The following is a 14,240-nucleotide window of genomic DNA, read 5'->3' as shown; positions in this document are numbered from 1 at the left end:
TCCTCAATTTGGATGATTCCAGTTGAGGTCTGGGAGGTGGGATAGTTAAATCTACATATCATCACGCTCTCCCACTGTTACGGATCCGTGATGCTTAAACTGGGCTTCTGCAGAACACTGATGTCCATGAATTCTAGAGCTGAGTAATGTCAGTCTTTCTCCAATTCTAATTTAAAAATTAGTAGAAATAGCCAGGCACAGTGGCATATGCCTATAGTCCCAGCCATTTGGAAGGCTCTAGATTACCTTTTTATGCAGAGATCTTTTGGAGTATCATGTTCACACAGGGTGGAGGAGGCAGTGACATGCCCAGAGGCAACGCTGTTTCTACTGTCAGGTGCATACGCGTGTATTCATGGCAGACCATAATAGTGTCATGCCTTCCCAGTGTTCTGCCCTTGAACTCATGTGAGAACCACTGGCAAAGAGGAAAGAGTCCATGTATTTAAGTTGTGTGTGTTTGGAAGGCAAAGATGTCTGTCTTGTAGACTCAAAATAGGACTTACTGCAGCGTGGGTGTTAAACCCAAATGGATACAAAAAGACTGTGACCTACATTTTGTTTTGTTTTTAAAGAACGTACTCAGGATGAAATAGAAAGGACAAAACAGTTCTCCAAGGATGTTGTTGATTTGCTGCGTCACCAGCCCCACTTTCGGATGCCCTTCAATAAGTTTATTCCTTCCTACCACCACCACTTTGGCCGGCAGTGCAAGCTCGCATACTATGGGTTTACCAAACTACTTGAACTTTTTGAAGCCATACCTGATATTTTGCAAGTGAGTGAAGACATTCTATTTTCCTGAACAGTGTATAGGGAATTGTTTTTTTATTTTCAGGATCCATTTTCCTGGGAAGTGAGGATTTATGAAACAGTATGACAATCTGAAATATTCCCATCAGATAAGCTGTATTGTCAGCTCATTGGTATTTTTGGTTAATGTGGTTTTCTTCTTAATAAAGAATTATGTTTCAAACTCTCTAGGATAATTATTGAGAAAAGGATCAGGTAATTTGGTTTCTTAGGCTGGATATTCTCTCATGAGCTCCATCCAAAACCCCGTGATGGGGGCTGGGGATATGGCTCAGTTGACAGAGTGCTTTCCTTGCATGCACAAGGCCCTGGGTTCAGTCCCCAGCACTGTGTGTGTGCACGCGCGCACACACACACACACCAAAAAAAAAAAAAAAAAAACTGTGCTGGAGGTGGGGTAAGCGTAGGAAATGACAGCGATGCTAAGCTGCGGAGTTGATTTCTGTGGTTGATTTCATTAATACTGTTGGACTCCTAAAGTGCTTTTAAAAATTTTATTTTCATAAAATGTACATGACAGAATCCACTTTCATAACCTTGTTTTGGTATACATTTTAGTACTAAGTACATTCCTCTTGTGAACCAACTTCCGGAATTTTTTCATATTGCAAAACCGAGCCTCTGTCCCCCTTAAACAACACTAACATTCTTTTTAATTCCTAATTGTATATATTTTTTGTGCCGTTTAGTTTCAGAATTTTACTTTGTTCAGTCTTCTTCCTCTTCTCTTCCCTATTTGTTTCCCAAGGTATTAGAATGTGGAGAAGAAAAAATCCTTACTTTGACAGAAGTAGAACGATTCAAAGCTCTAGCTGCCCAGTTTGTAAAACTTCTGCGGTCCCAGAAAGATAACTGCCTAATGATGACAGATCTGCTTACAGAATATGCCAAGACTTTTGGTTACACGTTTCGTCTCCAAGACTATGACGTCAGTTCAATTTCAGCTCTGACGCAGAAACTGTGCCATGTTGTAAAGGTAAAGAGGGGATTCTTCATGGAATAGCCCTTGTGGCATAGTCCTCATTGGCATGTTTAGCGTTTGCGTTTTTACCTTGTACCACTTGCTGTTGCTACACAGTTGTTTTGTGTGTTATTAGTACCTTATTAGGCTTGCCACTGTAGGTTTCTGGTCTTCCTTTTATGTGTTTATTAATGGCCTTGTCAAGGTAGTTCCTCTTTGAGTTGATGGGGTCACTTTTTATCCCATGGTGTGCATTCTCAGCAAGGCAGACCTAAAGTTGAATCCTTCCAGACAGATTTTTGTCTCCAAGGTTTATGGGAAGCTATAATCATGTATCTCTTCTCTCCTCTAAATCCCCACTCATTTGGGAGTAGATCTGGGCAAGCCGAGGCTCAGAATTGCCTTCATTGCTGCTGCAATTATATCCCAGGGCAACTTCCTCCCCTTGCCTGCCCTGAACTGCCCCTCCCAGGTCGAGGCGGAGCAGCTGTGCAGTTTCCAGGCCACCTCCAGCACAGGACCAGGAAAGTCACCACCAGGGGGAAGAACTAGGAAGGAACCAGGAAGTAGGGGCACCCCAGGCACAGGTCCAGGAGGGGTCTGGTTGCATTCAGTGAGTTGGAGGAGGTAGACCAGCACAGGAGTGGGAAGGAGTGACCAGAGGGCAGGACACAGTGGGAGAGCGGATGTGGCAGAGCCAAGGAAGAGGAATAGTCAGCAGTGTCCCGTGCTTCTGGTGTTGCTGGGGAAGGCAGTGACAGTGTCGCTGAGATGTGGGGACAGAAGCCACATTGAGCAGGTTGAGGAATGAGGAGGGGAGGCCATGGCGGTGGTCTCCACACTTCCTGGTGGTGGCTTGTGAAGGAGGAGGCAGGGAGGAGCAGCTGGGACTGTGGAATGGTGAGGCCAGCTGAGGGCGGGCTGGCTTTTGATTGGGGGTTTTGAGTCTTGAGCATGTTTGAGAGCCGCTCAGCAGGATTCACTTGAGAGGAGAAGATGAATACCAGGGCAAGAGAGAAAGGTCCACCGGGTGGCATCCTCAGCAGGAAGGATGGCTCTGACCTTCATAATTGACGAGACGGAGGAGTGACGGGGGTGCTGATGTAAGTGCATGTTTGTTGTCAGGGAAAGGATGGCATTTTCCCATCCCATGGCTACTGTCTAATCAAGTGGAAGGTACGATGAGTGCTTAGCAGCGGAGGAGAGACCAGCTCGTGATGGAAAGGTGTGCAAAAGGCCTGAGTCGTGGAGAGGGAGGGCGGCATGACCCTGAGGTCAGGTGGGGCCTGGGAGTGCTGCGAGTTCCCTGGAGTTGGACTCTAGACTGACTGCGGAGACGAGCATGGGGTGCAGTCGCCTGGGTGTAGGCCCAGGGGTGCTCAGCAGACCATTGACAGGAATGTGGATGAAGGAATGGGCTGCAGTGCCAAGGTGGCTGGGAGAGGAAGGTGAGGAAAGGACAAGGACATGACACAGGAGGTTCCGGGAGTCGGTGGGGAGGTTGAGGAGAGGTGCTGAAGGCAGAACAGTAGGACCTGCTGGGGCCCGCCCATCGTTGGTGCCCTGGAGGGCTCTGGAGGGCTGAATGGCCTTGGGGATGGGTCTGCAGTAGAATTGGGTACCGAAGGTGGCCCTGGAGATGAGAAAGTTAAGGGCTGGAAGGCCCTGGTGTGGGCCCAGGGTGCTCAATGGCCTGCACAGTGGGAGGTGTAGGCTCAGCTGGCTAGGGAGACTCCAAGCCGTGGCTGCAGACTCATGAACGAGGTCAGCTGGTGGGAAGGGTGCAGCCCTGCTGCCCACCGTCACCTGTAGACAGCTGCTGGGGGTACTGCATCACAGACTCCCCAAGTGGCCTGAGATCTTCAGATGAGCCTGTGAGTGTGTTCTGAACCTTGGTGCTTTCCAAAGCTCCTGTGCTGATTCTCATGCATACACGAGAATCAAGACAGAATCTTGGGCTGGGGATGTGGCTCAAGCGGTAGCGCGCTCGCCTGGCATGCGTGCGGCCCGGGTTCGATCCTCAGCACCACATACAAACAAAGATGTTGTGTCCGCCTAAAACTAAAATAAATAAATATTTAAAAAAAAAAAAAAAAGACAGAATCTAAATAGCTTCAAAGGAGCAGGGTTGGGTGTGGTTTGGTTTCTTAAAAGGAAGCAGTGATATAATGGTGCAGGCACCCAAGAAGATGACTCCCAGGCCCTTGAATTTGTATCTGCAGATTGATTCTGTCCTGTCTCTGAGCAGACAGTCTGTTTGGTTCCATACTGTGGAATGGGAGTCTCCTGTTCAGCTCTGAGTGCACCCAGAACCAGACTGAGATGCACGGTTGTGAGGCTGGTTCCTCACTGCCACCCACCTCTCTCTGCCCTTCAGACTCCAAAGTCCCAGAGTGGACTATCTTCTTATTACTTGTCCCTCATTGTGGGCATGGAGTTCTTTGACACTTACAGGGAAGCCAAGTACATGGAGACCAGCTGTAAGAGTAAATGCTGCTCAGCCTTAAGGGTGCCTAAGCAGCGGGACCTTCACGTGAACACTGACTGCTCTGCTTACAGTAAAGGCCTGTGGGCAGACTCACCCCCACCCAGGGCCTGCTCATCTCAGACTCCAGGTGCCTGTTTCTGTACATGGCGTTTTGTTTTGTTTAAGTATTTTTTTAGTTGTTGATGGACCTTTATTTACTTATTTATTTATTTATATGTGGTGCTGAGAATCTAACCCAGTGCCTCACACATGCTGGGCAAGCGCTGTGCCACTGAGCCACCACCCCAGCCCTCTGTACTCGTTTTGGTCTCCAAATGATAATGGGTATCTTTTCCACAAAGTTTTCCTCCCAATGCACTTCATCACTTTAACCTTTCTTTTTCTTGAAAATCTAAAATAATTGAGTAATAGACACGTGAGATGAAAATGCCAGCTTTTCAATTAGAACTGACTAGAAAAACAGCTTGCCTTCTGGTCAGAGGGGCCCTCTGCCACTCCTCGGTCTAACTTACTCCTCCCATCTCTCCTGTGAGCATAGCAACCCTTTACCCACAAGCCTGAGCCAAGGCTGTTAGCTGCAGTCTTGCCATGGGGACAGGGGAGTGGGAGGAAAGGCGGGAGGGAGTAGGGTGGATGGACACCAGCTTCTCTGTTATCACTCTGAGAGAAGTGGTGGTGTATGTGCAAGGTTTTGGTTAGGGTCCAGCAGAGAGGAAGAGAGTAACTTCTGCTGTGCTCTCATCCACAGAGTTGGACTGATATCCCAAAGAGGCTCAAGCAAACCTACTCACTTTATTTTAGTTTGAGAGAAAAAAAAAAAAAGTTTGTTCCTCTGTTGCTTTCATTAACCAAAATGGAATCAGCTGAACTGGGTAATTCAGCTAGGTCATGTCTCCTAAGTTCAAGTCTGGTTCTTGGTTTTTCCCCAGGTTGCTGATATGGAATCTGGCAAACAGATTCAGCTGATCAACCGAAAGTCTCTGCGGTCCCTCACTGCCCAGTTGCTGGTGTTGTTGATGTCTTGGGAAGGAACCACCTCTCTTTCTGTCGATGAGCTCAAGAGACATTATGAAACTACCCACAGTACTCCTCTCAACCCCTGTGAATATGGATTCATGACCTTGACCGAACTTCTGAAGAGTTTGCCTTACTTAGTTGAGGTATGTGTGTGAGTGGTTTTGAGAGCTAATGATCTGCATCTTTCTGGATGATCTGTTGGTCTAGATTAATGCAGTGCATAGAGTAGAAAGGGACTCCAGAGATCTTCGAGACTGATGCTCATTTTATACATGAACACACTGAGGCCTGGGGGGGGCAAGGAACCCTGCTGGGGGGGAGGGGTAAAGTCAGTGCAAAGGCCCTGCACTCCCGGTGTTTTCCCCAGTTGGATCTTGCTGGTGCTGCCTTCCTGAATCAGGTGGCATGTGTCAGAGTGTCAGGGGCTTAGCAGTGGAGGTAAGGGTTAGAAAGAAGGTTGGCTGGGCAGCCTTCCAGCAGTGGCACTTCAGGGTTGGAAGAATTTTAAGATAATATTTTATTTAGTCAATTTTATTCTCTGTAGAATTTTAAGACAGTATTTTATCTAGTTGGGCAACAAATACAAAAACCTAGATGTGGTCAGAGGGGCCCTCTGCCACTCCTCGAGCAAGTAGGTGAGATCCTAGGAAAAAAAATCATCCAGTTCAACTCTAAAGGAAGTTAAAAATCAGGCTAATCGCTATAAAAGAGACTATAAAGATCCTTCAACTTTCACCACTGAATAAGGTGCCAAGCTCTGTTAATTGTGTATTCTACCAACATTGGTTCTGGATAACACTAATGATGCTTCAGGACACAGACTTTGATGACCAGTTAAGTTTGGGAAGTATCCCTTCTCTTGGAGATTCCAGTGCATATTGAAGATTCTGAAAAGGTTTATGATTTTTTTTAAAAAATCTGCAACTCAATAGGAGAGAAATGGTTTTGTGTGTATGCGCACGCTGCTTCTTGTCTTTGTTACGTTTTTAAAGAACGCTGACACCCTCCTGCATCCCCATTTCTTGTAAAGCCAACATGGAAGGTGAGGCTTAGTGCTTCCGCCCCGCAGCCTGTGCAGCGCCCTCCGAGGCTGCGCCCCTCCTCGTGGCCTCTTGGTTGGAGACTGCAGTTCCTGGGCTTCCCTCCCCACTCGCTCGCTTGCTCTTCTGGGCCTGTCCTGTTGGACGTGCAGAAAGCTGAGTTCAGGCTCCAGCCTCCTCCTAGAGGAGCTCCTGGAATGACTCCCCACGGCCACCTCCTGCTCCTTTGCAGATTATTGCCCATCTTTCAAATTGACTTTTTTTTTTTATTCTCACTTGGAGTCTTCACCCCCAGGGGACAGAGCCAGTCGCTCATGAAGTTTCTAATCCTGTCTTTTCTTTTGGACCAGGTTTTTACTAATGATAAGACAGAAGAGTGTGTGAAGCTCACAAGTCTCTATTTGTTTGCAAAGAATGTGCGGTCTTTACTTCACACTTACCACTACCAGCAGATTTTCCTTCACGAATTCTCCATGGCCTATACCAAGTATGTTGGAGAAACACTGCAGCCCAAGGCATATGGCTACAATAGTGTGGAGGAGCTCTTGGGAGCGATCCCACAGGTAGGTGTCTTCTTGGTTTCTTGGAGAGCCTCTTCCTGAGGAGCCACAGGTGTAACTGAACCCAGGGCCCTGGGTTCAGTCCTCAGCATCTTGAAACGGTTGTCTCAAAACATCCTGTTAGTGTGAGATTAGTGATGCAGTGTTTTTCATTGATTCTTCAAACCTTAAAGCTCCTGTGTGCCAGGTACGTAGCCCCAGATCCTCCCCTTGGAAAGTGCTGGTAATGGGTGTAGATGCCTGGCAGGAAAGGAGTTGGTGTAGGCACTGCAGCGACAGCCTTGAGCAGAGGGCCTGTGCCCCAGGTGCCCAAGGAGGGACATGGCGGCACCCACTTGCTGGATGTGGGGGTCCCAGGGCAGCAATACCAAGGATATGAGCCAGTTACTATGTGAGGAGGAGGGGAGAGGGCAGTCCAGACGGGTAGCACCAGCTGATGGAGCAACAAGCAGCAGCACAAGATGCCAGGACACTAACACCACGTTGGAGGGCTGGGAGCAGCCCAGTGGTAGTGCTCATTGGCCTAGCATGGGCAGGGCCCTGGGTTCAGTCCTCAGCTCTGCAACAAATAGAAATGGAACAAACCTGTGCCGGAGTCTGCCCGTGAAGTAAAGCTCAGCTTGGAGGGTTTTGCTCCTCTAGGTAAGGAGCTGGATTGCATGGGGGCTAGGAGGAGCCAGGCTGTGTTCAGAAAGCAGCTCAGTGGCTACTGTCAGTGGTGGGATTGAGTGGAACAGTACCGTAGGAGGGAGTTGGCCATCACAGAGGTCCTGGGAACTGCTAGACAAAGGTGAGTCAGGGTGAAAATGCAGGTTGAGCATCCCTAATCGGAAAACCTAAAATCCAAAATACTCCAAAATTCCAAGCAAAATTGAGTGCCAACATGAGGCTGCAAGTGGAAAATCCCACACCTGACCTCACGTGACAGGTGACACATTAAAAATATTATATAAAATAATTTCTGGAGCCAGGCATAGCGGCACATGCCTGTGATCCCAGCAAATCAGGAGGCTAAGGCAAGAGGATATCAAGTCAAGCCAGGGCAATTTAGACTCTCAAAGTAAAACAAAAAGGGCTGGGGCTGTAGCTCAGTGATAGAGTGCTTGCCTAGCATGCTGAGGGCCCTGGATTCAATCCTCAGTGATGCAGAGAAACAAAAACAGAAAAATCCTTTAGGCTATGGGTATAAAGCATATAGAAACATAAATAAATTTGTTTTACTTAAAATTTTTTATTGGTGCACTATAATTTTACATAATAGTGGAACTCCTTATGCCATATTCATGTGTGCACATAGTTTATTAGTACCATTCTTCAGTAGCACCCTCTCCCTCTTCTCCCCTCCTCCTCCTCCTCCTTGATCTGCTTACTCTACCGATCTCTCTTCTGTTATTATTTCAGTTAATACACTATAATTAAATATGTAAATAGAATCCACTGTGGTATATTTATACAAGGACATGGCATAATTGGGATTTTGTTCCCAGTCCTTCCCATACCCTCCCTCCCTCGCCATCCCCTTTCTCTACTCTGTTGGTCTCCCTTCTACATAAGCAAACTGTATGCTTAGCTTCGAGTCCCATCCCCAAGATGCCTCGTTACGTACACACAGATATTCCAAAATCCAAAGCCCTTCTGGTCTCAGACATTTCAGATAAGGGACACTCAGCCTGTAAGGAAGCAGAGGAAGTAGTAAAGACAGATGAAGACTGCTTAGGAGTCGAGACCAGGGACTTGGTGCAATCACACATGGGCCTGCAGCCAAGGGTCCCACCCCCACCCTGAGCTGACCAAGGAGGTGAACAGCACCATTAGGTGGGGTACTTTGCTTTAGGATTAGGATCAGAAACTTAGCTTAAAGGTTCTGGGAAAATCTTTATTTATTTATTTTTTATTGTGTTTAGTTTTTTGAAAAAATGGTAAGAGCTCTCATGTGAGACCTTTCTTAATCTCTGTGCCCAAACTGGTGTTTGAAAGGCATTCTTTTCAAGAGTCATAAAGAATATTTTTAAAGCTGACTTGATTTTCTGACTGCTCCACTTTTTCTCAAGGGGCATGTCTGTTTCTTTCTGTTGCTTTAGAAGCTAAAGAAAGTTTATAAAAATAGTTCTGGGCATTAATTTGGTTTCTCAGTTCTAGAATGTTAAAAGCAGGCACAAGAGGCCCACCCTTCCTGAATGCTAGGGCGTGTTCCCTCCTTTTCCACTGCTTAACCAGGAGTATGTCTTGTGTGCAGGTGGTCTGGATAAAAGGACATGGTCATAAGAGAATTGTAGTGTTAAAAAATGACATGAAAAGTAAGTAAGCACCCGTCCCCTGCCCTACGCAATCGTGGTTCTCTCACTGACCTTTCTCTGACGGGTGCTCCTTGTCCTCTAGGCCGGCTCAGTTCACTCAGTCTCTCCCCTGCCAATCCTGAACATCAGCCTGCAGACAGTGAGCGAATCCTGGAGGTGCCTGAACTGTGCGCAGCCTCGGAAACCCGGCTTGGAGCAAGTAGCACTGGTATGAGAGGAAAGGTGGATAAAACAGAGCTGTGGGGTCTAGGAGAAGGTGCAGGTGGGCGGAGTGGAGGAGGGGCAGCAGCTGCCATCCCATTAAGTAGCCACTCGTTCTCCAGAGCAGTCTTGGTGTTGCTGACAGACAGCCTGCATTCCATAGCTTTGGCACCCCCATGATAATTGTCCCCGTTCAGGTGTTTAAGTTATACTGATGTTTGCTAAAATGAAAAGTCGAGACTATCGGGATAGAGGGAAAGAGCTCCACTGGGATACAGCAGGGACAGTAAGGGGTCAGAGCTGAGGAGCAAAGTGGGGGTCAGCACATTTACTAAGAGGAGACATCGAGGCTGGGACCCTTGCTGAGCTGCCTAGCGGGATTCCTTCCCTGGGGCTTGGGCCTGTTTTGACAGTGACGGAGTGTCACTGAACTCTGCTCACAGGGAAGCTGGGTTGCACAGCTCCTCACAGGGCCAGACACCTGGCTGCAAGTCATCTGCTAACGTCCCCGCCTCTCTTCAGCAAGGAGTCACCTCCCTTCTCCAGAGAAGAGCTGAAATTGCAGGTGGAATTAGCCAGGAAGTGACGGGAGCAGGCCCAGGTCTTCTGAGTCTGAGCTTGTGCTCATGTCCCTCCTCAGAAGCTACTTCAAAGCTCTTTTTCCCAGTGGGGCCTCTTGAGGGGCCAGTGTTCCTAAGAGTACAACTCTCCAGGAGGTGACTGGCTGTGGCATTTCATTTACCAAGGGTCTTACTGCTGATGGCTTTTTAAAAAAAAGTTGATTGAGTACTTGAGCGCTTCCTAACTTGCTTCATCTTAAGGCTCAGCAACCCTCACGCACAGACTGGGCATTGGCCTGTGGTACACCACCACCTGCTCTCTCTGTACAGGGCCTGGTCAGACGGAGCAAGAGCTTCTCCGCCTGGCCAGCAGCTCCCCTGTCGACCTCCTGTGTGCACCTGTCCCGTCTTGCCTGCCGTCCCCTCAGCTGAGACCAGATCCTGTCATCCTGCAGTCTGCTGACCTCATTCAGTTTGAGGAACACCCTCAAGAGCCTTCTGGTAGGTCATAGTGTGTCTGGGCTGCGTTTCAGAAGCAGAGCCACGATGCCCGTGTGTGAAATGGCTGATGAAGACGGGGAGAGGCTACCACTTCAGGTGTAACAGTACCTGGCTACTTGGAACTTGCTTTCTTTGTTGGGGTTTCCCCAGAATAGGCCTCATACCCCAAAGCTGCTCAGGGAACATGAAGCTAGGGAACAGAGGTGGGCTGGAGGGGTGATGTCTCTGGCTGTGGAAGCCCCCGTGGAGGAGGATGGCAGGTCCCATCAGGGAACCTCCAGGCTTTTCAGAGGTTCAGCTGCTTGAGCACACCTTGCACCAGCTGCCTACGTTGCCTGTGGCTGGGACCCAGGGGGTGCTGGGGCCTTTTTTTTTGGTACCAGGGCCTGAACTCACTCGACCACTGAGCCACATCCCCAGCCCTCTTTTGTATTTTATTTAGAGACAGAGTCTCAGTGAGTTGCTTAGCACCTCGGAGTTGCTGAGGATGGCTTTCAACTAGAGATCCTCCTGTCTCAGCCTCCAGAGACACTGGGATTACAGGAGGGCACCACTGCCCAGCCAGTGCTGGGGCTTTTTGAGGTGTGAAGAAGCGAGGCATCTGCTTGCTTCAGCCCTGGAGTCTGTCCAGCAACCTGAGGATAGAGGGGAAGCTGACCTGGTCGGGTCCTGACTGACAGCCGGCCTCACGATGTGCAGTGGGGTTCTGCCTTGTGCCAGCCTGTGCTGGGAGCTGACGGTCACTGCTGACCCTTAACAGACACTCAGGGAGCCACTGCTCCCACTTCACAGCTTAGGTGACCTGTGGCCCAACTAGAAATGCAGCTAGACAATGGCCAGGACACTGTAGAGCCAGGATTGAACCAAGGCCTCCTCAGTGTCACCAGGCTCAGAGTTCCCGTGTGGCTGATGGGTCCTTACTCCCCTGACAGAGAGAATGGATAGGCAGGGGCATCCTAGCAGGAAAACGTGGCCCATCAAGGTGCAGCCAAAACCGACGTCTCTAACACTTGGTGGTCCACGAGGAGGGGAGGGCAGTTAGACACGTTTGAGTGTGTGACATGTAGCTAATATGTAAATTATGGCCTAGGTGTGACATTTGGTGGATTAGTTTTTAAATACCTTTTGAGAAAATACAAGCCAGAAACTGAAAACCAATACTTCTGTATGTCCTAGAATTAAAAGTGTTTTTTTTGTGTGTTTATAGAAATTATGAATTTAAGCCAAGAAGAAAGCATTGCAATTCCAGTACCAGGAAGGAAGGAAATGAAGGAAATGCTGCCCTGTTACTCCAGCCCCTCCTGCGTCCCAGTCGCTGCCCCAGAGCCGCCTCGCCCCTCAGGAGCCCCGGAGCCACCACTCAGCAAGGACCCTGTGGAAAGCCCCGCCAAAAAGCAACCCAAAAACAGAGTGAAATTGGCAGCCAACTTCTCCTTCGCACCTGTAACCAAGCTTTAATTCCCACTGTGAACATAGAGTTAGGATGGGGAAAAACTGTCTGATTCTGCACACAAAAATGGGCTCAAAAAACAGCCTTTTATGTTTTAATGAAACCCCCCAGAAGCCACTTAACTGCTTCTTTAGAAGTATTCCATGATATTTTTGTCCTTTTAAATTGAACACAGCTTTCAGCTGAAGTTTCTCTCTTTTTTTTTTCCCCTCAATTATTTGAAAGAACTTCTGGCATTTGTTAAAGAATCTTTAATATATTTTCCCAAATTTTTCTCAACTATTAGGCAACACAGTGTGTTGCGGAAGAAGTAAGCAGTGGAAACCCAACTAGCAGGAAGTGGTCTTGCTTCCATTGAGCCGCTTCAGGGGTGTGACCCCACAGTAGCATACAGAGCCGCCGTCCTCGCTCCCCGAGGTCCCTGACAGTGTCAGCCCAGTGTGTGTTGTGTCTGTGAAGCAAATTCTGTGCGGAGCCTGCACATGCACACGCGGAAGGAGGGTGGGCAGGGCGTTGAGCTGCGTTCTCAGGTTAGACTCTGAAGGTTCCTGGCTTCCATGTGACTTGTAAGCATGCCCAGTTTTTATTTAACTATGTCTGTAGTTGACAAATATGGCTTCATCACAAATTTTTTAAAATGTTTCCAATGTAGGATTCCCTTTAGGAGCTTTCTAGAAAGTTGAGGTGCTTTAAGCTTCCCTTCTATTTTAAGTTCCAGTTTGGCGTGGATCAGGTGAAGGGTAAGGAGATGGTCTTGGCGTCATGAGTTGAGGTCAGCGTTTGAATTACAGCACACATTACTGTGTGTCGAGAGGCAGTGTTGGAAAGAGTCTGATTTTCTAAAATATGCATCAGATGCATAAATTATAAATCAGAGCTGAGTGGTGAGGTACTTTAACAGGAAAGGGATCAATACTATTTCCACTAGGAAGAGACAGTAATTCGATCTGTACATGTGAAGGCCAAGGTTGATCAACTTAACCTTGTTTTTGTAATTTTAAAGCTGGTGTTGGTAGCTGGGAAGCTGTACATGTGGAGAGGTGTGTGTCTACGTGTTAACTCAGCCTCTTTTAAGTGTCTGTTTTTACTCTTGTCACTTCTCGCCGTTGGAAGCATGTTTGGGTTTTTTTGTGGTGTCTGATGTTGGCATTTGAGAAAAGCCAGCCTTCGGGGGCACTGCCTGTGGAATGGCCTTCCTCTCCAGTGCCTGAGGTCTCTGCTCATGGGTGACCTCTCACCCCTGCTGGAGAAACCTGACATTTACAATGGATTGTATTTGTTGGGCAAAAAGGGCGGATTCATTCATAGAGCAGAAAGAACCTGTTTGGCAAGTGGCAAGGTCTTCCACTAGTTAGTTGGTTTCTTTTGGGGAAATGTTTATATTTTGTAATTTCTAGAAAGCCAGAAAAATGGGCTCTGATGTCATAGCCAGCATTTGATAAAATGCCACAAAATAAGGGCTATCGAGAGATTTTTACAAGTTGGATTTTTGTTCCCCAAATCTTTTAAATGAAGCCACTGGTGCCTGGTTCTCGGCACAGGGCCCCAGTCGAGATGGAACAACGCTGGGAAACCTTCTGCGTGCTGTGGCAGTCTGCACGTTCTCCTGAAGGCCTTTCCTCTGCAGGCATAGTGTTACAGGAAGTACAGGGCAAAACGCAGCTTTTTATAAAACGCTGTAAACCATGTAATAAAGCGGGTGTCTAGAACATCAGCGCCTTACTCTGAGACTTCATAAGGCTGAGTTTGCACACTTGGGCTTCAGTTTTGCTAGCATGTAAAGAACTGTGGACTTCAGAAACGTAAGAGGTATCATTACAAGTCACGTGGAAATGTCTCAAGGAGCAGGTTCTTTGGGCAGCAGAGAAAGAAGGTCTGCGCTGTCGTGTGAATGTGTCTTTGCGCCATTTGCTGGGATTGCCGGTTAGTCTGGGACACTCTTGTGACTAACAATTGCTGTTTAAAGATGTGCGCTACAGGGGCACGGGCCCTGTCCTGACGTGCTCCACAGCGGACAGTTCAACTGCTGTCTATTTTTTTATCCAGAGGCTTAATTAAGTGAATGACAAAATGATGTATGCACATTGAGACGAAGTTCTTTATTTCTAGGTGGCAAGATGTACCGGCTTAGAGTTATCTGTTTTTAAAAAAAAAAAAAAAAAAAAAAAAAGACAAAAGTTATCACCAAGACCCCCTTCCCCATCTTGCACTGTTGGTTTTGGATCGGGCGTGGGGGAGGAAATGTTTTTCTTAACTGTCTACTTTGTTTGAACACTTTTTTTTTGTGGTTCAAGTGCTATTTTGTGTGTTGGGACCAAACAGTTGTCAATAAACTTTACAAGCAAGCATCCA

General features: G+C 47.7%; 1 protein-coding gene across 11 annotated transcripts in view; it reads left to right on the top strand.

Moving 5' to 3' along the window:
- Window positions 1-14,240, top strand: part of Marf1 (meiosis regulator and mRNA stability factor 1) — a 38,059-nt gene extending 23,819 nt beyond the window's left edge. For 10 of the 11 annotated variants that reach the window (XM_048789550.1, XM_015491095.2, XM_015491094.2 and 7 more), the window contains exons 20-27: window positions 576-778; window positions 1,562-1,789; window positions 5,192-5,422; window positions 6,670-6,882; window positions 9,116-9,176; window positions 9,259-9,384; window positions 10,268-10,438; window positions 11,646-14,240. In XM_048789550.1, coding sequence (XP_048645507.1) covers window positions 576-778; window positions 1,562-1,789; window positions 5,192-5,422; window positions 6,670-6,882; window positions 9,116-9,176; window positions 9,259-9,384; window positions 10,268-10,438; window positions 11,646-11,896 — 1,484 coding nt within the window. In that variant the 3' untranslated portion in view covers window positions 11,897-14,240. The remainder of the gene's footprint in view (window positions 1-575; window positions 779-1,561; window positions 1,790-5,191; window positions 5,423-6,669; window positions 6,883-9,115; window positions 9,177-9,258; window positions 9,385-10,267; window positions 10,439-11,645) is intronic. The other variant, XR_007342659.1, reaches the window with a different exon arrangement.

The sequence above is a fragment of the Marmota marmota genome, unplaced genomic scaffold, assembly GCF_001458135.2.
Source record: "Marmota marmota marmota unplaced genomic scaffold, marMar, whole genome shotgun sequence".
In the NCBI taxonomy this organism is placed as follows: Eukaryota; Metazoa; Chordata; class Mammalia; order Rodentia; family Sciuridae; genus Marmota; species Marmota marmota.
This window is presented reverse-complemented; position numbering and strand designations above follow the sequence as displayed.